The sequence below is a fragment of the Vulpes vulpes genome, chromosome 3 (genome assembly GCF_048418805.1).
Source record: "Vulpes vulpes isolate BD-2025 chromosome 3, VulVul3, whole genome shotgun sequence".
Taxonomy (NCBI): Eukaryota; Metazoa; Chordata; class Mammalia; order Carnivora; family Canidae; genus Vulpes; species Vulpes vulpes.
Genome location: NC_132782.1, coordinates 145,358,703 through 145,381,246, shown reverse-complemented (window position 1 = coordinate 145,381,246; position 22,544 = coordinate 145,358,703). Strand labels below are relative to the sequence as shown.

Sequence of the window (22,544 nt, the reverse complement as noted above, 5' to 3'; positions counted from 1 at the left end):
TAGTTAATTAGATGATTTATAGTTCCTCTGACAGGTCGGTGCAGGCTTTGCATTCCTGGAAGGAATCACGCATAACTTGGAGTCCTAGATCCAGGAAGAGAAAACAGAACTCAGGCCTCATTTGCTGTAGTGGTTTGTGTTGGTGACTTGGATGTGTCTGAGTTCTGTCAACATCAACAGAAGTTGGCCAATCACGAAAGAGTGAATAAGATTTTGTGCTGACTTTCCTTCTGGTCGGACTCTCACTGCCTCCTGGCCTATTAAGAGTAAGGGGAGAACTCTCAAGCTCGAATGGCGTCGTGTTTCCATGCAGAAAACCAAAGCCTCCTGTAAACTGAGCTGTGGAGGGAAGGGCATCAAATCCAAAGGCTGGGCATTTGTCATTTGTTATTAAGAGCAGTGACATAAAGAAAAAAAAAGAGGAGTGACGTAATTGGTCAGAGGGGTTCATCGTCTAGAGTTTTCTTTCTTTCTTTTTTTTTAAAGATTTTTTTATTTATTCATGAGAGAGAGAGAGAGAGAGGCAGAGACACAGGCAGAAGGAGAAGCAGGCTCCATGCAGGGAGCCCGACGTGGGACTTGATCCTGGGACTCCAGGATCATGCCCTAAGCTGAAGGCAGGTGCTAAACCTCTGAGCCACCCAGGGATCCCCCAGAGTTTTCTATAGAAACCTTCATTCTGGAATGTTTTGACCAAAGGAAAAGAAGCCGAGCTCTGTCTTCACCTTCCTGAAGTCTTTGGTGACTCCAGTGCATTGGGCAGTATGTCCTGGTTGGGGCCTGACCGTCGCACGGTGGCGTTTTGGAGAACCCACATATCTCGGTGGCCTGGGTGGCCCCTGCAGGATCCCATGTCGGGCCGAGTGGGGAGAGACTGAAGCTGCATCTGCACTGCCCGGTCCTGGCATCGCCTGCGTGCCAGGGCACCATGCAGAGCCTGGGCTTGCAGGCACACTTTGGATGAAGTCATTCTTCCCTGAAAACCGAGATGGGAAATTTCTCCCGATGTGTAGGAGCTGACTAGGAAGGTTAAGCAAAGCCCAGCCGAGAATCGGGCGGGGAGTGTGTTCTTTCAAGCCTAAGTGTAGAAGGGGATCGTGTTGCCCTTACCTCTATTGTTTCCTCTGCTAACAAATTATTAAGGTAAGTTTCCACTGGGGGAAAAATGGGCATTTGGAAATGTACTAACCTACACAGTCATTTAAAAAATCCGAAGACACATCTATGAAGATCAGCAATGAGCTGGGAATCAGCATTGAAATGTAGTTCGTTGGCTTGCGTGCAGATGTCTGGACGGAAGCTCTCAGGACTGCCCAGGCTCACTTCCTCTTTCTCTACCTTCCACCCAAAGGGCCTCATTATAATGTTTAAAATTTTTTTCAGTGCCCTCACATTCTCCACATCCCCTCCTCCCCGCAATCTTGCTCCGGAAAAGATTCTGATCTTGGTTACCTACCCCTGCTACACCTGAATGTGAATGCAAACCTGGTTATTGATACTCCCAGGGGAATTAGAGCGCTGCTCCTTATTTTGAATTGGAAGACTTTGTCTCCTCGATAGAAGAGGTAGTAGCAACTAATACCTGAGCACATTTGAGGAATAGACTTGAAACGCTCATGCTTTGCCCTGTTTGTGAACTGCCTGGGTTAGTGCTGTGCCTGCAACGCAGAAGCGTGTGTGAGCCTCATAAACAGCCCTGTCCGGGAGGCATGGGGACCTGGCAAAATTCAGGCTTGCCCCTGTTCGCACTGCGGGTTTGGGAAAGTGAGCTCACTGCACCCTTGTACGATCAAACGGTTGTGTTAGATGATCTCCAAGGGCCCCCTTGGACCTGAGCGGCTGAGGAGTGGACGCCGAGTCTCAAAGGGACAAGACGTGTAGACAGGTTACAGGTGCCCACCAGTGGGTGGTCTTAGAGTAACAAGGCTGCTTCATTGTGATCTTTGGTTCCCACAAAACCAATACAAAATGGAGAAAATGTTATAATCTTTAGAGCTGGCACCAGACTTTTCCTTGGGGAGGAAACTGCCTTTATTTGGGGGAAATACTATGATCAGTCATTGGGAGTTGGTGGCAAAACATTGAAAATATTAGTCTGTAGTGAAAATGTTAGTGGGCAGGAGCCCAAGCCACAGAGAGATGGCTAATCTTCTGAATATGAGAAAGTTGGGGTGCCTGGATGGCTCCGTTGGTTGAGCGTCCAACTGTGGATTGGGCGCAGGGCATGATCTCAGGGTCGTACGATCGAGCCCTGCATTGGGCTTGATGCTCAGTGGGGAGTCTGCTTGAGAGTCTCTTTCCCTCTGCCCCTCCTCCTGCTCTTGCATGGGTACCCTCTCTCCCTAAAATAAGCAAGTAAATCTTTTTTTTTTTAAAAAGATTTTATTTATTTATTCATGAGAGACAGAGAGAGAGAGAGAGAGAGAGTCAGAGACACAGACAGAGGGAGAGGCAGGCTCCACGTGGGACTCGATCCCAGGACCCTGGGATCATGCCCTGGGGTGAAGGCAGATGCTCAACCCCTGAGCCACCCAGGTGTCCCAAAATACATAAATCTCAAAAAAATGAATATGAGAACGTGAAAGGGAGTTATGTTTTGTTCTGCCCTGGGCAGAGGGGGTAAGAAAATAGAAGAGCAGAGACAAAAAGAGGGAAAAGAGAGTTTGGAGAGATGGTGAAGACAGAGTGCTCTGTATTCTATAAGGCCAGTAAGAAGACCCTAGAGATATTAGGAACCATAATCTCTAATGTGGGATTTTAATTTGCTTTTCTGTGTGCTGTCTATCTAGTTTCTGTGACCTCCTGATCTTTAGCAACTCTAATTTTACTCTCAAATGGTTTTTAAGTGGATTATTTTGTAGACACTGAGGCAAGTATTGAGATTTTGTGTCTAGATTTTTCGGCATTGGCATGGAGATAGTAGGTATGGAAATAAAACCTTGTAGGCCAAGTTTGGCAATGAGAACACAGCCTCACCTAGACATTTGCAGAAATCTTAGTAAGACTTTTGTATTTCTGTTGGGCATGGAGTTGAGGGTGTCCCTGATGAGTTTTTTAAGATCTAGCCAAATTGAGAGGGCAGATTGGGTGAAGGAGTTACCAGGTGACGTTATTATGGGGTCTCACCTGAAAATCTGTGATGTAGTAATGGTGGATGAGCAGTTTTGACAAACGTGTAAGACGTTGGCAGGTCGAAGAAGAATCTGGATGCGTTCCTACATGCTTTCGATCGTACCTCTGAGGTGATGTGATCGTACCTCATCCAACCCTCAGCAATGGCCCCCTTTTGGCCGGAGGTTGACTGCTTCAGAGAGGTCTGGAACACATCATTTCCTGGTTTCATCTGTGGCCATTTGTAACCCACCGATAATTGTCCCGTCTGCTGTTGTTTTCTAGGATTTCTGAAGGAAATTCTGAGACAAGCAACTGCTTTGTCTATGGAAGTTAGCTTTGGAAATGACAAATGGAATGTCTATCCTCAAAGAGCGTGCGCCATCCCATCCCAAGTGGATAAAATGTATGCATATTTCACAATTGCTCTGAGAAATGTAGGAAGATCTCAAACTATTAACTAGTGATGGAGTGGAGGGTCCCATCATAGTTTTCATGTATCTAATCTTATACTTTCTCTCTGTAGCATTTATCAAAATTAAAATTCATTACTAGTGTGCTCTGTTATCAATCCCGTTCCTAGAACAGGAACTTTCTGTCCTGTGCCAGGCCCGGAGTAATATAAACTAAACCTCTGAGTGACGGGATGAGAGGTGCTTATTTTCTTCTTTCTGATTTTTCTCTGGTGTTGTAGCTTCTACAAGAACTTATTTTTTCCCCCCGCTGATGATGAAATGTGAATCTTACCAAAATGGAGCAAATATAATGAAGTATTCTATATTGCTTTTAAGAAAAAAAAGTTATGCCACTGAAGTGGAGACCTACCAAGACAGATTGAGAAGTGTAGGTAAAGTGGTAGGTTTCCTTTCTTAGACCTAAGAACTTGCTTAGAAGAGGAGAATCCTAAAAAGAGTCTGAAGCATGTTGAGGGCGAGAAGAGTCCGTCCTCATGGTGGCACATCATTGACATGGCAGTTTGAGCTCCATGTAGGATAATTACAGTTTGTGTTTTGTTCTTCACCCTTTAGAATTGGGTTTTATTTTGTCAAAAAAAAAAAAAAAAAAAAAAAAAGAAAATTAACGAGGCTTCTACTATAGGATCACTTGTGAGATGTATTATGGTTCAGGATGTATTTCCAGGCCCTGTCATGGTGGAAAGTTGGCTTTTGGAGCTCAGGCTTGGTTTTCATGTTTCTGTGTCTCTAAGTAAACTGGGTAGCTACCCCTCACCCCCCGGTGATCCGTGACAGATTTGGGGTAGCTGTACTTTTCTCTTTCATGTCAGTTAAAAGGGAAAGAATTTAAATTTACTACATGCCAATCGTATTCCAAAGCCACACTTAGTATTAAAACCACAGAAGGAGTCATTTACATTTGACAGGGGCTGTGGGTCTTAAGCAATGATCTTTTGGCAATCTGTCTTTTGATTTTAGGTTGAAAAGAGCCTTGATGTTGGGATTTCTGGTTTTCAGATGAGGGGCTAGTCGCCTGTTTTGAGAAAAGGCTTGGGGACGGGAACATGTACTTGGCTTCTTCGAGTGCGGGCCTTCTTGGGGGACCACAGTTTGACTTTGTTTTCAGGGTTGCCTTGGTGTAACAAAGCGTCTCTTATGCCTCTGGGGTTGCCCTTGCCAGCCATCACCTGCCAATTGGTTCCTGTCTCCGTAAGTGTTCTGAGTTGGAAAATGAGGTGTGAGAAAGCCTTTATTTGATTCTAGGCCACTCCTACCTTTTGGATACCATTAAATTCGAAAGTTTAGGATGTGGCCTGGTTCACTCGCTCATTTTTTTTCTTCCACTCAAAAAATATGCATTGTGATATTCTTGGCATGTTTACTATTGCAGGGCACCGTACTAGGCGCTACCGAGTTAGAGTCAAGCAGGGGGGACAGGCTCTCTGCCCTTATTACACTCGTAGTATGGGAGGAGAGAAAACAGAAGTCAACTCCAAAGCTCCATGGCCCTTCAGGTGGGGGTGTGATCAGTGCTGTAGTCTGGCCTGGGTGTCACGAGGTCATCTAGGGAGAAGACAGGCTGAGGGGAGGAGGCTAGATGGGAGGGCCAGAGTGCGGGTGACCACGTGCGGAGGCCTGGCAGTGAGCAGGAGCGACTTTTCAGACAGATGACTAGAAAATGCAGGGACTAGAGCTCACAGGGGAAGGTGAGTGCTCCGGGGAGCATTGAATGGAGGTTGGGGGCTAGATCCTGAGGACCCCGGGCCACGTGGGAGACTCTGGACTCTTTATAAGCGAGGAGCTTTCTACTCACCTGGGGAAGATGTGTCCCAGGCAGGATGTGTAGGGGACATGCATCACTTTACCTCTAGCTTGACCACCTCTCTTTTAGTCCTCTCCCAATTCTGGGAATTGCTTCTTTATTACTCTTTGGTGACCATAGAAGCAACTTGTTGCCTCAGGTTATTCTGTGTCCCAGCCACAGCTGATTGGCCCAGGGTTTTGTTTTTTCTTTTTCTTTTTCTCTTTCTTTTTCTTTTTCTTTCTTTTTCTTTTTCTCTTTCTCTTTCTCTCCCTTCCTTTCCCTTCCTTTCTCTTCTCTTCTCTTCTCTTCTCTTCTCTTCTCTTCTCTTCTCTTCTCTTCTCTTCTCTTCTCTTTCTTCTCCTGTCCTCTCCTCTCCTCTTCTCTCTCTTCTCTTCTCTTCCCTTCTTCTTCTTCTTTTTTTTTTTTTTAATTTATTTACATTTGAGGGCAGCCCAGGTGGTTCAGTGGTTTAGCACCGCCTTCAGCTCAGGGCCTGATCCTGGAGACCTGGAATTGAGTCCCATGTCAGGCTCCCTGCATGGAGCCTGCTTCTCCCTCTTCCTATGTCTCTGCCCCTCTCTGTGTGTCTCTATGAATAAATAAATAAAATCTTAAAAAAAATTATTTACATTTGAGAGAGAGTGTGCACGCACATGTGCACAGGGTGGGCAGAGGGAAGGGAGAGAGAAAACTCTAGCAGACTCCTCTCTGAGTGAGCACAAGCCTGACGCAGGACTGGATCCCAGGACCCCAAGATCAAGACCTGAGCCCAAACCAATCCTCGGATGTTTAACTGACTGCATCTCCCCACTGGGGTCCCCCAGGGGTTTTTCCTATTTGATTCCTTGGGGTTTGCAATTGAGGACGTTAGTTTTCCTCCCGGTGGCTGCCACAGAGGACCTGCGTGCGAAGTGAAGCGCTGCTGGAGGCATGTGCTGTCGGGTGGTCCAAGGCACAGAGATGGGGGATGAGGCAAATCCGCAGAGAGGATTTAAATTTAAGGTGAAATCAGACAGGACATATTTTTTAGTTTTCCACATTCTCCAGGCCTTGGTTCTTGATCTTTCCAGCATGTATCTTAGCCTTGGATTCCACAATATAATAGTATTCCTCTAAAAACATCTCCTCTCTCTACTTTTTGTTTAAATGAGCCAGAGTTTGTGTCTGTTATTAATGAAAAAAATTATTCTTTCTGTGTGTGCAGATATTCATAGACCTATATTACGATTCTGCTTTAGGCCCATTTTCTGATTGTAAATGAGCCTCAAAGCTTAATTCATGGAAAGTCAATTATCCTCTAGTTTTGTTGAAGATATAAAGGAACAGGAGAAGTTAAATTCATCTAACATTTCTCAAGAATGGAAATGTGACCCAGGGAAACTTTGCTGCGTAAGCAGAAATACTTTAACAAGTTAACGAGATAATTTATGGATTTGATTATAAAAACTTCATAAGAAATGAAATTTTACCTGTGGCGTTCTCTCTCATTTGAGTCTTTATAACCCACTCAGGTCTTATTTCTTCTTGAAGGTGATGCAAACAGCAATAGTATTAGCATAAATTTTAAAAACGTGGTTTACTTATATGTGTGACCAACTGCATTTTCCTAATTTTGTCTTTGCTGCCTCATCAGCTTTTGGAGAGACCAGGTTTGCTAATGGCAGGGTCACTCACGCCAGTTAGGCCTCTGGGCCTGCTAATTTGAATGAACGGTCCCTGCCAACCAGTGCTGAGATTTGAGAAAGTGCTAGCCTGAAGAGTGGGCAAATTAAAGACAATTCCACATTGTGGTGCGATATCCAATTAGTCTCGTTACCTAGTTACTGAGCTGGTTGGGAGGCAGCGTGGTATCTGGGTAAGAACAGGCTCGGTGGATTCAGACTTGTGTGGAAATTCTACTGTTGCTATTTGCTGGGTGACTTCCAACAAGTTACCTGATCTTTCTAACTCTCAACTTTCTTATCCATCAAATGGCGTAATCGTAGGACCTAGTGCATAGGAATATTACGATTCCGAAAAATAATATTTATAAAGCAGATAGTAACTTTTTCTTTAAAAAAAGGTGTTATTTATTTATTTGAGAGAGAGCGTGAGCGCGAGTGGGGTGGGGAGGGTCGAGGGAGAGGGTGAGGCAGGCTCCCCGCTGAACAGGGAGGCCCATGTGGGGCTCCATCCCAGGATCCTGAGATCGGGACCTGAGCCGAAGTCAGATGCTGAACTGACTGAGCTGCACAGGTGCCCCAAAGCACGTAGTAGCTTTGTAAGGATTAGCTATTCTCGGTATTATTATATTAAAGCAGTTACCACCGTGCCTAGAATTTGCTAAATGCAATGGCTCTTTTACCTACCAAATGTGCTGATTCATAGCCTTAAAACTTCGGTGGATAAACGTCTCCCCTGACCTATCCGTCCTTGGGTGGTAGGTTAAGAGGCCCTGACTTCATCCAACCTCTCATTTAATAGGCAGGGAGACTGAGACCCAGAAGAGTGGCAGGTTCTCAAGGTTAAGCAGTGCCTGGCCGAGCTGGGTCTCAGGGACCGGTCTCTTAATTCAGTCCTTTCTGCACCGCGCTGTTTCACGTGCGGAAGACCTAGAGCATTCTTCAGCGACGTTGATGGGCACACAGAGGAGGTGTGACCTTTATGAAAGACACACTGGAGGCCACCACCAGCCTCCAAAGTTGTGAACATGGAAATGTTTATCTGGGTCCTTGTTTATCCCAGATCACCATTCTATTAGGGACCACGTTCCTATTAGGATCGTGCTTCCTGTGCAAAGCCTTTTACGTGAGGCCAGTTTTACTGAGGCGTCTTCTCTTGCTTGGTGTTGAGTTTTCACAAGCCCTTGAGTTTGTGGTCATGTCGTGGGCATTATTGCACCTCAGGACAAGGAGGGAATCCCCAAGTTTTATTTGCAGAAAGATGCAGGGCCCTCGGGGCCAACACGAGGCGCACCATCTGGAACATCCCAACGTGCACTTCAGTGAAATTTCACACTAGAGCGGATCTTTGGAACTGCCGCTGCTCCTGAGTGACGTGACTGAGACACTGGTTATTAAGTCCTTTAATGGTACCTATTTCTTCGTAACAGTTCTGCTCTACTTCACATGGGTCAGACCACCGTGTTCTGTTGAGGGACCTTTTTTAAAGAGGGGGGTAGTAGCCAAACATACGTAAGGACAGGCAGTGAGGCTGGGAGAGGGTCCTGGGGTCCTGGGGTCCTGGGACTTGGGTTCTGTGAGGGGTGGTAATGGGATTCAGTGTATTTCCCCTTGAAAGATGTAGAGGAGTGACAAAGTCTGCCTTCAGGTATTTTAGGGCTGTCAGGAGAGGGAGCGATTTTAGTTACTCTGGCATACTGGATATTTCAGGGAGACATATTTTAGGCTGTTTATTAAAAAAAAAAATGAGGTGGACTTGAACAGTAATAACTATGCCAGTCAAGGCGGTCGGCCATCGGGCCCTTAATGAATACTGAGCACTCTGCTAAGTGCTTTCCAGGGATCCTGATCCTTATTTTATAGGGGATGAAACGGAGATGCAGACAAGTTTGGGAGTTGGCCCCAGGGCACCCGAAGTGGTGGATCTGTAGGATTGCAGAGCCTTGTGCAGAGCCAACGCTTCTCGCCCAGCACGGATGAGAGGTTGTAGGAGGAACAGGTTCTGTGCGAACCTCCCTGCCCTGGATCCCGTCTGCCTGGCCATACGTCCAGGGCGGGGCCTGGTTCCTCCAGTGCTCGGCGAATTATCATGCGATGAGTGAATAGGTGGATCCTGCATTGGGTGGGGGCTTGGATGCTTTGGGCTCCAAGACTCTTTAAAGCTCACTAACTGGGACGCCTGTTAACTGGTGGCTCAGTCGTTGAGTGTCTGCCTTTGGCTCAGGTCATGCTCCCAGGGTCCTGGGATCAAGTCTAGCATCGGGCTCCCTGCATGGAGCCTGCTTCTCCCTCAGCCTGTGTCTCTGCCTCTCTCATGAAAAATTAAATAAAATCTTTAAAAAAAAAAAACCCACCTCACTAATCATGGAACAGGAAAGAGAATACACATCTCATCCCTTGGCTAGTGGGTGTGAGCCAGTCGCAGTCGGCGGGCAAGGCTGGATCTGGGAAGAGGGTAAGAGGTGGTGGCCGTGGTGAGGCTGAGACTGCCCCGGGCCCATCTGGTGGTTCCTGGAGACTTGGGACCACTTTTTGCCCCGAGAACCGCTCACTGCATTCTGTGGAGCTTGATGGGATATGATGATCTTTGTGGAAACGGAAGACTTTAGAAAGTCTCTCAAAAGTGACTCCCGTTGCCTTTGGATTAGAGGCTCCTTTCTAGGAATAATAAACGCCTTATGTTAGTGGCATACTTTGAACAGTCGGATGAAATGTCTCCTTTGATCCTTGAGATAAAGAAGATATAAATCCTTTTTTACAGGAGACACTGAAGCTCAGAAAAATTAAGGGACTTGCTCAAGGTCACATCTCCCTCGAAGCTGCAGGGTCGGGTATCCTCGCCCTGCTTGGCCTCTCCACCTGGATAGATAATGGGCACCTCAAATCCAGCGTGACCTCCAGAGCTCCTGATTCCTGCTGCTTCTCCAGTGCTCTCTGTCTCAATAAAAGCCATCGCGGTGAACTCAGGTGTAATGGTTTCCTATTGCTGCTGAAACAAATTACCACCAACTTACAGCAACATAAATTTTATTGCTTCACAGTTCTGTAGGTCAGAAGTCCTGAGACGGGTTGGCAGGGCTGCGTTCCTTCTGGAGGCTCCAGGGGGAAAAATCCGTTCCCTTGCCTTGTCCAGCTTCCAGGGGCTGCTCAGATTCCACAGATTCTTGCCCCGCATCACTCTGACCTCTGTTTAGATCATCACATCTCCTTCCTTGACTTGACCGTCTTGCCTGTATTTTCCTCTTATCGGGACCCTTGCGAGGATCCTGGGCCTACCCAGATAATCCAGGATAATCCGTCCAACTGCAGATCCATGCCCGATTTGCATTTGCAAGCCCCCTTAATCGTAGAAGATAGCATACTCACCGGCTTGGAGACGACATGGATGTCTTTGGGGGCCGTTATTCTGCATCCCACGCCACGTTCTAGGGCCCAAACCAAGGTCCTGCCTCTATTTTTCCCTCCGTTCCATTAGCAAGTCCCGTTGGGTTCTCTGCTCTCGGCCCTTGCCCACACGCCCTGTCACCTGGGCCGCTGATGCCGACCCTGCCTGTCCGCTCACCCTACACCCACCTGACCTCCCCACTCTGTTCCCTTCATAGCAGCCGGCGTGACCTTTAAGGTCTGGGTTAGGGCCCGCTGCTCCTCCGCACGGGAGCCATGCACGTTTATATCTCAGAAGGATCTTTCCATGGGTTAGGGCCCCTACTGTCTGGCCCTCTTGCCTGTCTCACTGCCCCTCTCCCCGACCCCACTGATTGCCCTCTGGCCACACCAGATTTCCTGCTGGGTCTTAAACATGCCGGGAACATTCTTCACTCAGATAATCTGCGTGGCTTACTCTGAACCTTCTTTCATGTCTCTGCTGAAATTTTATCTGCTCAGCGCCGCCTTCCATGTCAGCCTGTCCGCCCTGACACTGTTCTTGCGTCCTGCTTTATTTTCCCATCTGAACACTTAGCATTCCTGGCAGTAGAGTGTGTGTGTGTGTGTGTGTGTGTGTGTGTGCAAGCATATCATCTGTCTTTCTTCATGAGAGGGTAGTTCTAGGAGGGCAGAGAATTTTGCATTTTCTCAGAACCTGGTATGGTGCCTTGTGTGTAGTAAGAATTTAATAACTACAGAAATGAAAGAGGGGCGCTTCTAAGATTTATTTATTTTAGAGAGAGAGAGAGAAGGAGAGAGAGAGTGTGTACGCACACAAGCAGGGGGAAGGGAAGAGGGAGACGAGCATCCCGAAGCAGGCGCCCGGCTGAGCATGGAGCCCGATGCCGAATCCCAGGGCCCTGGGATCATGCCCTGAGCCAAAATCAAGAGCCAGCCCCTTAACCGACTGAGCCACCCGGTGCCCCGAAAGCTTCTGGGTCTGGGTAGGTGTGCTCTCCCCACCCCTATGTTTTATCACCATAGGTGCTCAAAGCCAAGTACGCTGTTGTAACAAGAAAGTCTGGTTTTCTTGACTCTTGCCCCAGTACCAGGCAGCGTGGGTCACGTGTGTCCCTGTATCTGCCGCGAGGGGGACAGGCAGACGGGTGAATGGCCTGTCGCTCCACAGCACAGAAGCATCGAACTGTTCACAGAGAATTTCCCAGCGTGCCTGGCGCCTTGGGAGCTTCCTTGGCTAGCTCTGCCCCACGTGCCATTGTGGGCACACATTGGTACCCCCTGGTTAGAGAGGGTGACCCTGCACGTAGTGCTCGCACACCCCAGAGCTGCTCCTGACTAAGCATCTTTTCTGGGTGAATATAGGGGGGAGGGTGGAGGTGATTATGCTTGAGGGTAGCCAGTTGACCCCAGAGCACCTCACAAGACTCTGGATGTGTGGGTGAGCGACGAAGCAGGTGCCTGAGCTCCGGGAGTGGGTGGCATCCTTCCCAGTTGGTCCAGCCGGAGTGTGTTGAGCATCCACCATGAGCCAGGGACTGAGGTGAGGGCAGGAGACACTAAGAGACGCGCGTGGCCTCCATTGGTGCTGCTGGCATCGTGGACCTGCAGACTCAGGCTCCACCCCGGATTTCCTGACTCAAAAGCTGCCTTTTAGGCAGATCCCCGGGTGATTGATCAACATGTTAGTATTTAGGAAGCAGCACTGTGCGGAGCGTGACAAACCACAGGCAGGGGGTTATTACGTGCAGTACCATTGAGCTAAGGGTGGGAATAGCCCAGCTGCCCAGGGAGGGACCTCGGGTCCAGTGAGTGTGGGACTGTGCTCGTGTGTGTGGTACGTAGTGGGTCGGCAGGGTGGCATTGACAGCAAAAGCCAACGGGATGAAGTACTAGCTGGAGGTAAGCTTTAAAAGGAGATTTTAAGAGCAATAATAATAATAGCTGCCGCTTATGGACCACCCAAGAGCGCTGTAATGAGTAATAGTAACCACTTCTATACCTTCTTAGCATGTCTCAGGCCCAGTTCTACTCACTGGAACTTCTAATATGCTTAGTTTACTGCATGGGCCCACTTTAACCCTCACAGGTCTCTATGAGGTTGGCCTGATTATTCTCCCCATTTGTCAGATAAGGAAACTCTTGCAGAGGTCAGGTCATCTGCTCCAGGTTACGCAGCTGGCAGATGTCAGCAGTGGCATTTGGATTTGCCTTCAAAGCCTGGTCCATTAACTCTATAACCACTCTTAGGGTTAATAGCGCTTCCGTTCCCTAGGCTTAGGTGTCAACATTTCGCCCTTTTTTCTCTCTCAGGGGTGAGACTTCCTCACCAACAGCATTTGGGATTCTCCAAAGAGGAAAGGCACATTCTTGGTCTCAGGTACAGCGGTGAGGTCCAAAATTTGGAAAAGTGAGGCCAACAACATTGAGCTGGGCTCCTGGCGGTGGTTCCTGATGCACCAGGTGAGCCTGAGCCTGGAGACTTGAGGCTCCCCTGTCTGCCCTTCCCCCCTGCGGAGCCCGCCTTGCTGCTCATGGGGTGCGGATAGAGAGCAGGAGTCCCGTTGGTGTCCCCCGTGTTGAGGAAACCCCACGCACCCTTCAAGGTGATGCAAAGAGACGACTAAAAGACTTCGAGAAGCTCCAGATAGAGATCTTTTAGCTGGCATTGACTGGGCCCCAGAGGGGCCTCTCTCCACTGGCAGTTGCCACCCTCCCCCACGTCCCTGGAGGGCGACAGGCCTTACCCCACCTACTGCCATGAAATGCTGCTTTGACTTATTCCTAACAGGGAGCCAGCCCTGGTCTTCACAGCAGCTGCCATGCTCTTCAGCCATGAGCGCGAGGTCGGCCTGTCCCCAGCTTCTTTTCCTTTTGTGACAGTGTTCAAGAAAAGGCTCTCTCATTGTCCCAGTTCTCCCTCGTGCACTGGAGAGCCTGCTTGCTCCCTGGACTTTTTAGAGAGCTCTTGTTGGTCACATACTTCTTCGGGGGTTTTCAAATTTGTCTAAAAAAAATTAGAGGAGGGGCACCTGGGTGGCTCAGCGGTTGAGCATCTGCCTTTGCCTCAGGACGTGATCCCGGGGTCCTGGGATCGAGTCCCGTATCGGGCCCCCACGGGGAGCCTGCTTCTCCCTCTGCCTGTGTCTCTGCCTCTCTCTCTGTGCCTCTCATTTATTCATAATAATAATCTAATAAATTATTAGAATAATAATTTAATAATAATAATAATAATAATAATAATAATAATAAATAAAATCTCAAAAAAATAAGACTGGGGGAAAATAAGTTGTTCGCTTACAAACTGTACACCTGCATTGTCCAATACAGTAGCCGCCTGCTACATGTGACTGCGGAGCACTTGAAATGTGGTCAGTCTCAATGAGATGTGCTATAAGAGTAAGGTACCCACCAGATTTCAAAGACTTAATACCAAAAAAATAAAGTAAAATGTCTCATTAATAATTTTTTATATTGATTACTTGGTGAGTGATAGTATTTTGGATATATTAGGTTAGATAAAATATGTATGAGCATAATTAGAATAATAATGACTTCTCTTTATTTTTACTTTTTAATGTAACTACTTGAAATTTATGTATTTATTTATTATTTATTTTAAAGATTTATTTTTATTTATTTATGATAGACATAGAGAGAGAGAGAGGCAGAGAGAGAAATAGGCTCCATGCAGGGAGCCCGGCACGGGACTCGATCCCGGGACTCCAGGATCGTGCCCTGGGCCAAAGGCAGGCGCGAAACTGCTGAGCCACCCAGGGATCCCCTCTACTTGAAATTTAAAATGGCAAACATGGCTTAGATTTGTGGGTGACGTTATATTTCTCTGGGATGGTCCCTCAACCTGTTTGACCAATAAGGTTTGCAGCCGACCAATAAGGTTTGCAGCCGATAAGGTTTGCTGTCATCCATTCTTAGAGCTGAACATCAAGTGGGTTTAGTTCCCCACCCCCCACCCCCAGGATTTCCTCTCCCCTCCTCACCCCTTTGTGGTCCTGGACCGACCCACTAATCAGGTCCTGTTGAGGTTATAGTCATGGAGACTGTTGATCACTGAGGGGCTCCTGGCTGGTGTTGCCTCATCTTCTGGTCTTTCTCCAGGAGCCTCAGCAGGTGCCCCCAGCCCTGAATGTAGTGACCTCACAGTTCTGACGTCAGCCTCTTCCTTCCCTTCCCTCCACCTCCCTCCCCTCCTCTTCTCGCTTCACACTGTCCTGGAGGGATCCCATCCGTGCTTGTGGGCTTCGTTTATCATCTTTGGATGGGTGACACTCAGATTTGTGTCTCCTGCCTCATCCCCTCTTCTGACGTCATGACCTCAGCCCCTTCCTGGAGGATGACGCTGTAGGTACCTCGAAAGCTTATATTATGCCCTCAGTGGGACCCAGACTCTTCCTCCTCCAATGTGTGTTTTACCCGTTTTGTCTTCAGATCTTAGGGAATGGTGCTAACCTCCACCCACTTTCCCCGTCAGCCTTCCCAGGCAAGAATACCCTTGATGCTCTTGCATCCCTCCATCTAGTCCGCGTGCGGGTCCTTGTCAGTTCGATTTCTAAATCCTTTTGAGTGTACCCTTCTCCATACTCTCTGCTGCTCTAGCTCAGGACCCCATCTCTCACTCTGTGTCTGCCTCAGTTGCCCCGCTCCCCTCCTCATCGCTGCCAGTTTTGTTCTCCTCTTGGCCATTCCCTTCAGTGCAGCTGTGATCATTTTCGAGCACAAAGATATTTGCTCTTAGGATCGAGTCCTGCTCCTTTACGTGGCCTCCAAGGACCCTCATTTTCTGGCTGCTGCCAGTGCTTCCAGCCTCATCTCTTGCTCGCCCTCCCCTCCATCAGCCCCAGCTCCCTGCACACCAGCCAAACTGGAGCCTCTCTCTGCCTTGCAAGTCCACCCTTGCTTGGCCCTGGTTCTGTTTAGGTTGGGTGCTCCCGCTGGGCTCCAGGCTTCCTCTCCACTGCTGTGCTGACAGTCACGCCGGGCCGCAGTTGTTGCTTTACCCGGTTCTCCTTGCCCTGCATTCCGTGAAACCAGAGCATCAGAGAGCCTGTCCTTGTTTATCTGCATCACAAGGATCCTGTGCAATGTCTAACCCGTACTGTAACCTCAGGAAATCTCTGTGGAGTGAATGAATAACGAATTCAGCTATTAGAGGTAGTTAGGACATTGGATGGCAAGGGGAAGTGGGGCTCTCATCCCTTGGCCCCTTGCCTGGGGGTGGGGTAAGAGCACAGCCACTCAGAACAGTGCCGGCTGGCCACCACCCTGGACTGGGTTCTGCTCCACCAGCGAATATCCACTGTGTAGTTGCTGGATCGGGGGAAGGCCCAGGGTCCCAGGGACCATCTACCAACCATGAGTATGGTCAACTGGCCCATACTGGTGAAAGACCTCATGAAGGAGAGTTCACACTTAATGACTCAAAGTCCTTGTTTTGCGTGCCTGTGTGACCAGGCATTTTCCCGACCTGCTTTCACCTGAGCTTCCTAAGACCCAGTGGCAAACTTGGAGCATTTTATAACTGAGGTGTACATGAGACAAGATCTCTGTGAGAGCCGATGCCCTTCTGGCTGTGCAGCACTCCCGAATCCTGGAACAATGTATTTAACTTCTAGACAGTTGAAAGGAATGATGGCCAAGTGTGAGGCTGGGATGCTGAAATGTGGGAAATGGGCTTTGTTTCTTGCTGGACTGGGTGTTTCGTGTCTCCTTGAAGATGTGATTTAGGAGTATGAGGTATCAGCCAGTTAGTGGCCAGTCCAGTCCTGCTTCCTGCCCTCGGAGCCTCCCCCTCCGCTGGAAGACGCGGAAAGCATCTCGTCCTTCTGAGCTGTTTTTGCACTGCCTTTGCTCTGCATCCCCCCAGCTGGCTCACGGCTTCGGTAGGACCTGAAGATTTGAAAACGTTTAGGTACAGATACAACAGGGGGATGGAACACTGGCAGCTTGTGATTAGAATACGAATGGTTGTTTGGGACTCAGATTCACATTGAACCTCCTTCGACCTGCAGGGCGAGATTCTGTGGTCCATCTGGAAAGAGCCACAAAGCATCCTTTGTCGTCTTTTTTAGTACCTAGAATACACTCAGAAGATCAGAAGCGTGTACCTCTGAACGACAAGCCATGTGTTTCCCATCAGCAAACAGCAGACTCTTTTGTAGCCGGGTTCAAGATCTTTGTTGTTGACTGCCTCTAGCGTCTTCTCCCATTTTGTGGGTCTGCGGGATGATGCCTTTTTGTTTGTTTGCTTTCTCTTTAACACCAAGATCTGCTTCATCCCGGTGTATTTTTAAATACCAGTCAGGATATGCAACTCGTGTCCGTGCTGAAGTGTTCACTGACACCCACCAGACTAGCTTCCCACTTTTGATTCCCAGTTTCTGGGTTAGAATCCTATTTAGACAGATGGAGCCAATTGAGTGGGGCCCACTGAAAAGCCATATTCGGTTAGTGTAAATCTTCCTGCTGATGTTGGAGACAGCAAGGTCTCCTGGGATTCTGTCTGGAAATCTTATTGGATTTGCAAGGCTTAAGTTAATATAGGAACCCCCCCCCCCAAAAAAAAAAAAACCAGTGTAGGGTAGCGTAGGGCCTCCTTTCTTTGCCTTGCAAGACATTTTCAGAGGTCTGTCTCAAGAGTCTTGCTGATAAGGAAGTTACTTCTAATATTTCAAGAGAAACAACACAAAAACACGTCTATTTTCTTGATACTTTTTCTGTCCGTGCCCTTTAATGCCTCTGCCTTACGTTCCTTTGCCTCTTTCACTCACTCATTAACCTTAGGCCCCTGTTTCGAATGGCATTAATTACTAACCATGAAACTTGGTTAAGTAGTGCCCATAAGGGAAAAGTCTTTCATTTTCCCCCTGCTTTGATGAGGAATGAATGTCCCTTATAGACATAATTGAATACATTTCATGATGAACATTTTTTTTTTTTTTACCCCTAAATCAAGTGAGCATCTCCTTGTTCACATAAAGGATCCGATTCTCTGATGACTCTTGCTCTGGGAAGCAGCATCCAGAAGAAGAAAGGCAGAGCCAAGGGTTTGAGGCCCAGCTCTGCTGCTATTCTGAGCAAATGGTGTCACTGCTCTGCGCTTCCAGTAACTCGTCTGTGACGTGGAGTTAATATGATGGACCTTCCCACGTTGTGTTGAGAATGAAAAAGAACGAATAAGTGCTTTGCACCTAATGGACATTCAAAGGGTAGTTCTCAACAACTCCAGCCAGGATCTTTGATAAGCATCTTATCTTGGTCTTCTTGAGTCCAGCAAAGCTATTACGTAATCTTCATGCCTTCGCTAAAGTAGATGGTGTTCTTTCAAAACTTGCTCAGGAGGCCTGTAAGAAACCGATGTCCTCAAAAGTCAAAGTTTCTCAGTTCTTCACTGATGCTTTTTTTTTTTTTTTAATTTTTATTTATTTATGATAGTCACGGAGAGACAGAGAGAGAGGCAGAGACATAGGCAGAGGGAGAAACAGGCTCCATGCACCGGGAGCCCGGTGTGGGATTCGATCCCGGGTCTCCAGGATCGCGCCCTGGGCCAAAGGCAAGCGCCAAACCACTGCGCCACCCAGGGATCCCTTCACTGATGCTTTTAAAAGGGAAGTTTTGAGGTACAAAACAGGTTTCTGGAATCATCTTTAAGATGTTTGCATTCTCATTGCGACCGACTATGTGAGATGCGTGGCCTCAACAATGTGGCTGGATGTATACACGAGGAACCTGGTGTCGCAGCTGCCCAGGGAGCACGGAGAGGCCCAGAGAGCTTCCTCTGGGAAGAAATGACCATCCCTGGGGCTTGGGCTTTCAACCAAAGGGAAAAGCTGTCATGGGGACTCCAGGGCATTAGTCATATTTCTATGGGCAGCAGAGTGAATCTGTATCTGCTTGGAGAAAAGTGTGAATTTCCTACTCTCTTGTGCACAGAGGATGGTCAAGGGGGGACTGTCATGGACTGATGTTTGTGTCTCCCACCACGATTTCATACACTGAAATCCTAATCCCCAGTGGTGGGATTTGAAGATGGGGCCTGTGGAGGGAAGTAGGTCGTGAGAGAGGAGCTTTATTATGGGATTAGTATCCTTATCAGAAGAGACATGGGAGAGGCAGAGCTTGCTTCCCCCCTTGCTTCCTTTCTTTCTTTTTCTGTCTCTCTCTTTCTTTATCTTTGTCTTTGTCTCTGTCTCGGCCATGTGCCGATACATCAAGAAGGTGGCTCTCTACCAGTCAGACAACGGATCTGCAAGTTCCTTTACCTTGGACTTCCCAATGTCCAGAACTATGAGAAATAAATGTCTGTTTAAACCACCCGGTCTATGGTATTTTTGTTACAGCAGCCTGAGCTAAGACAGTAAACAGAGTATGGTGAGGACTGTGTTACTCAAAGTGTAGACTTTGATGCAAATCTGAAATGGGAATAAAGTCAAGGCTCTTTCCTTATTTATGATCAAATCAAATCAAATAAACTGTGTGTGTTAAGTGGGCTTTTCTATTTTCTATTTTACTGTGTGGTGAAATAATAAACATTTATTGTGTGATTATGGCATGCGCTGTTTTCAGCCTTTTACGTAGATTTCCTCATGTATTCCTCACCGTGCTGCTGAGGAAGGTATTATTTCCGGAAGCTTCAAAAGGTTGGAATAAAGATTCCGCAGAGGCACTCGATCATGCGTCAGTGGTTATGAGGTGACCCGACGATGGAATAGCCGACTGCTCATTTGGGGAGGCAGCCTCCCGCTGGTGCTAGGAACCCTGGGATGTGTGCCTGGAGACTGTCCACACCAGGTAGGTGGCCATGTGCACACCCCCTAATCACACTCATCACATCAAGACACACTCGATGATTTTGTGTCATCTTCAGGGCTCTAGGTGACCTAGCTTGGTCCTCTGTTACTGTGCCCATGTCTCTCTCTCTCGTACCCTGCTCTGTTTCTACGTAGCAGTTACTGCCACCTGACGCTATGCTACGTGGAGAGCAGAAGGTCCAGCTAATAGTCCCAGGTGAGGATTCCCACCGCATGAAGGATGGTAAAGAGCACAACAGTGCCAACGTATGGGCTCCAGGTCAATGCATATAGCGCTCGTTGGAACAGCGTTTAACTCAGAAAGGAGAAGTGACGCAGCAAGATCAGCATCTGTGTGTGTGCCAGTGGGTCCCTCCTGATGGCTGACACTGGGGGTGTGGACTGCATGTACCCTTCCATTGGCAAGGACCCCATTCTCTCCCTGAGGAGAAAGAGGGCAGTGGGGGCCAGATATCCTAATGGATCTGGCCAGGTGCCGTAGAACACATACTTAATGCAATACAAGGAAATTTGCTGCATACCCAGAAGAGGGAACCCCTTCCAGTAAGGAAGAAGAATTCGGGTCCCAGGGGCAGCTTACCAACTGGCTTCCACATAAGGGAATGACCCAGGCCCAGAGCACCCATTGGTTGTCCTGGGGTACTTCCCTAGTAGCCCACCTTCAACTGTCACTGATGCCAGGAGAAATGAGTGGACAAACAACACGAATCATGGTGGATAGGATTGATGGCTGCCCCGGACATGGAGGTGGACGGATATCCTGTGTGCTCTGGGTGGGATTCCAGCCTCACAGGGCCTCTCTTCCCAACTGAGATGGCATGTGGTCAGGGCCACTAACAGGACCTTTTAAGGAGGATGATTGGACCTCTCCGGGGTGTGCCTCTTAGCCAGGGGCCCCAGGGATCAGGGTTTAGCCAGCTAACGGTCAAAGAATGAGTATGAATGGGGACAGTGGCTTTACCGATAACAGTGTGTGGATTTTCTCACCTTTGTCTTGATCTTCCCCAAATTGTTGGTTTCCACTCAGCAAGAGTTGTTGGCTATGACAGACCCCACCCTGTCCTACCAGAGGGTAATTAAGGGAAGTCTACTTACCCATCACCAGCTTGTCTAGCTTGTGGATCATCTTTTTGAGGGCCTGTATGCTATTCTGGAATCAAAACTTGGACAGTTGGATGAAACCAGCCGTTAGTCTGCCCCTTGGGAAGGGTGTCCCCCGCTGCCCTATGATGAGCCAGCAGAGTGGTGACCCTCCAACCTGCCACGCAGTTATCCATGTGGACAGTGGGTCCTAGGACGCTGAGGCAGCAACACTGTTCTTCAGGGGAAACGCATTCCATCACCTATTGAGGTCTACAGAGAAATGTATTCCAGGGGAGAATAAGTGACCCCTCCTCAGGGTGTGGTTGTTATGACATTGGCTTTCACGGCCTATTGTTGCCAGCTTGTGGCTTGAGGAGAAAATGTACACATCTGCCTCTGCCCAAATTGCGTGTATGAGTAAGTAACACCTTACCACATGAGGGGCCCTTTCCAGTCACGTTATGGGTGACATTAAAGCAGAGGACATCAGAATGATCTTGCACCTTAACTTGTGTGAGTGGGATCACTCGGGTGGATCCATTGATGGCCTGAGGAACTCCTGTGTCATTATGGATTAGCCAGGCCACCATGATGGGAGAGTGAGGTAAAAGGGATCTCAGCTTTGGGTGCCAGAGCCAGTTTTGTTTCTGGTTGTCTCCCTTTGCTACAGCAATGCTGACTTAGATGAGGGCGTTATCCATCAGTCCAGACATCACTATGAGTTTTGGGTGGGGAGAGAGAGATCCCCGTACATCCTGAGGCTGGAGATACTCCTGTGTCACTTGAGGTATATATCCAGGGATGGCCATCTAGACCTCCTGTCCCAAGCCAGGGGCCGGTGCCTTCTCAGGAACCCATTGCTCGAGCTGTTTCACCCAATACTTTCCTCCCCATCATTCAATCCAGACTAGGAGGTTACATCTTCTACAAACTTTGCACGTCCTGTGTCATCACCCACCAGTACAGGGGAGCTGGAAGTTCCTGACACTACCAGGGGAATTCTGGTATTGTGGCTTTCTGTGACCCCCTTATCTAATTGAAGGCCAGTGTGGTACCTGAACACGTGGCAGAAATTTCTCTTCAGCATGACTAGGGGTGGTGTTGACATGTGGGTGCCGTATGGGGATAGCAGTTCCATATCCAGAGTAGGTGTTAACGGCTGTGAGTCACCAGAGGAATCCACAGCTGGGTATGAAAAGTCCAGTGTGATCAATCTGCCAAATCCTAGCCTGCAGGTGCCCCTGCAAGCATGTGCTAATTCTCTCTGTTGTACTACTTGGGAGGAATCACAAGATGGCACCACATCTTGGCTTTTCCATCTTGGAGGATTATCCCGCTGGATTTGGCCCACTTCTGCATTTGAAGTGGGCTGCCAAAACCGGTTTGTGTATGCACCCAGCCAGCTACCAGTATAGCTTGTTGGCTCAGAGTTCCATTCACGTTCTGGTTTGAAAGGTCCTTTGCCATGGACATCCACATGCGGCAAGGTGTTGCTGTGGTCCTTGTCCCCAGACGGAGGATACCTTAATAGTCTTGAATTGCCAGTGTCCTGACCCAATGGGTAAACCACTTACCATAGTCCAGGCATCAGTGAAGATTTAGTGAGGTTTGTTTTGAGGGGAGGGTGGCTTGCATAGCCATCACCTCTCCACACAGTCCATTGAGGAAAGCATCCTCCTCCAGTTTCCATTAAGAGGTGGCCACCCATGTGGTGGATGGCCATGGCGGCCCTCTGGACTACTCCAGCTTTCAATTTTGCAGAACCATCGGCAAACCAGGCCATGCTTTCAACCAGAGCCTGTCCAGGTGGTGGTCCCCAAGTGGCTGGGCGGGGGGGAGCACATCCCCTACCAGATGCTCTGTTCCTTCTGGCAGGTCCACCTGGTCAGGGGGTCCACTGATCCCTTGGGGTCCTGGCCTGGCTCCGTCTTGGATGTACCATTTCCATTTGATGATGGGACTCTGCCGGCTTGTCCGATTTTATTAGTGGGATTTGTGAGAACCTGGGGAAGGAGGGTCACCTCAGGCCTCAGGGTCACACGAGGTGGTGAGACAGTCAGTGTTTACTGGAGCCATCAGTGAGAAGCCACGGGTCACAGGCGTGCATTAGGCAGGGGCTTCAGGCAGCTCAGATGACCACAGTCGGGAGACTGGCCCCCGGTGTCGTGCCCTGCTGCCCAGGCCCACTCAGCACGTGGGCTGTCGCGGACACCCGCAT

The 22,544-nt window shown here is 48.5% G+C and overlaps 1 protein-coding gene across 8 annotated transcripts in view; it reads left to right on the top strand.

Annotated features, from left to right (window-relative positions):
* ST6GALNAC3 (ST6 N-acetylgalactosaminide alpha-2,6-sialyltransferase 3) overlaps positions 1–22,544 on the top strand; it is a 518,301-nt gene that overhangs the window by 42,871 nt on the left and 452,886 nt on the right. Inside the window, exon 2 of one of the 8 annotated variants that reach the window (XM_072754849.1) lies at positions 12,729–12,878. The exons of the other annotated variants lie outside the window; for them this stretch is intronic. Within the exon in view, the coding sequence (XP_072610950.1) occupies positions 12,870–12,878 (9 nt within the window). The 5' untranslated portion in view covers positions 12,729–12,869. The remainder of the gene's footprint in view (positions 1–12,728; positions 12,879–22,544) is intronic. 8 annotated transcript variants of the gene reach the window in all.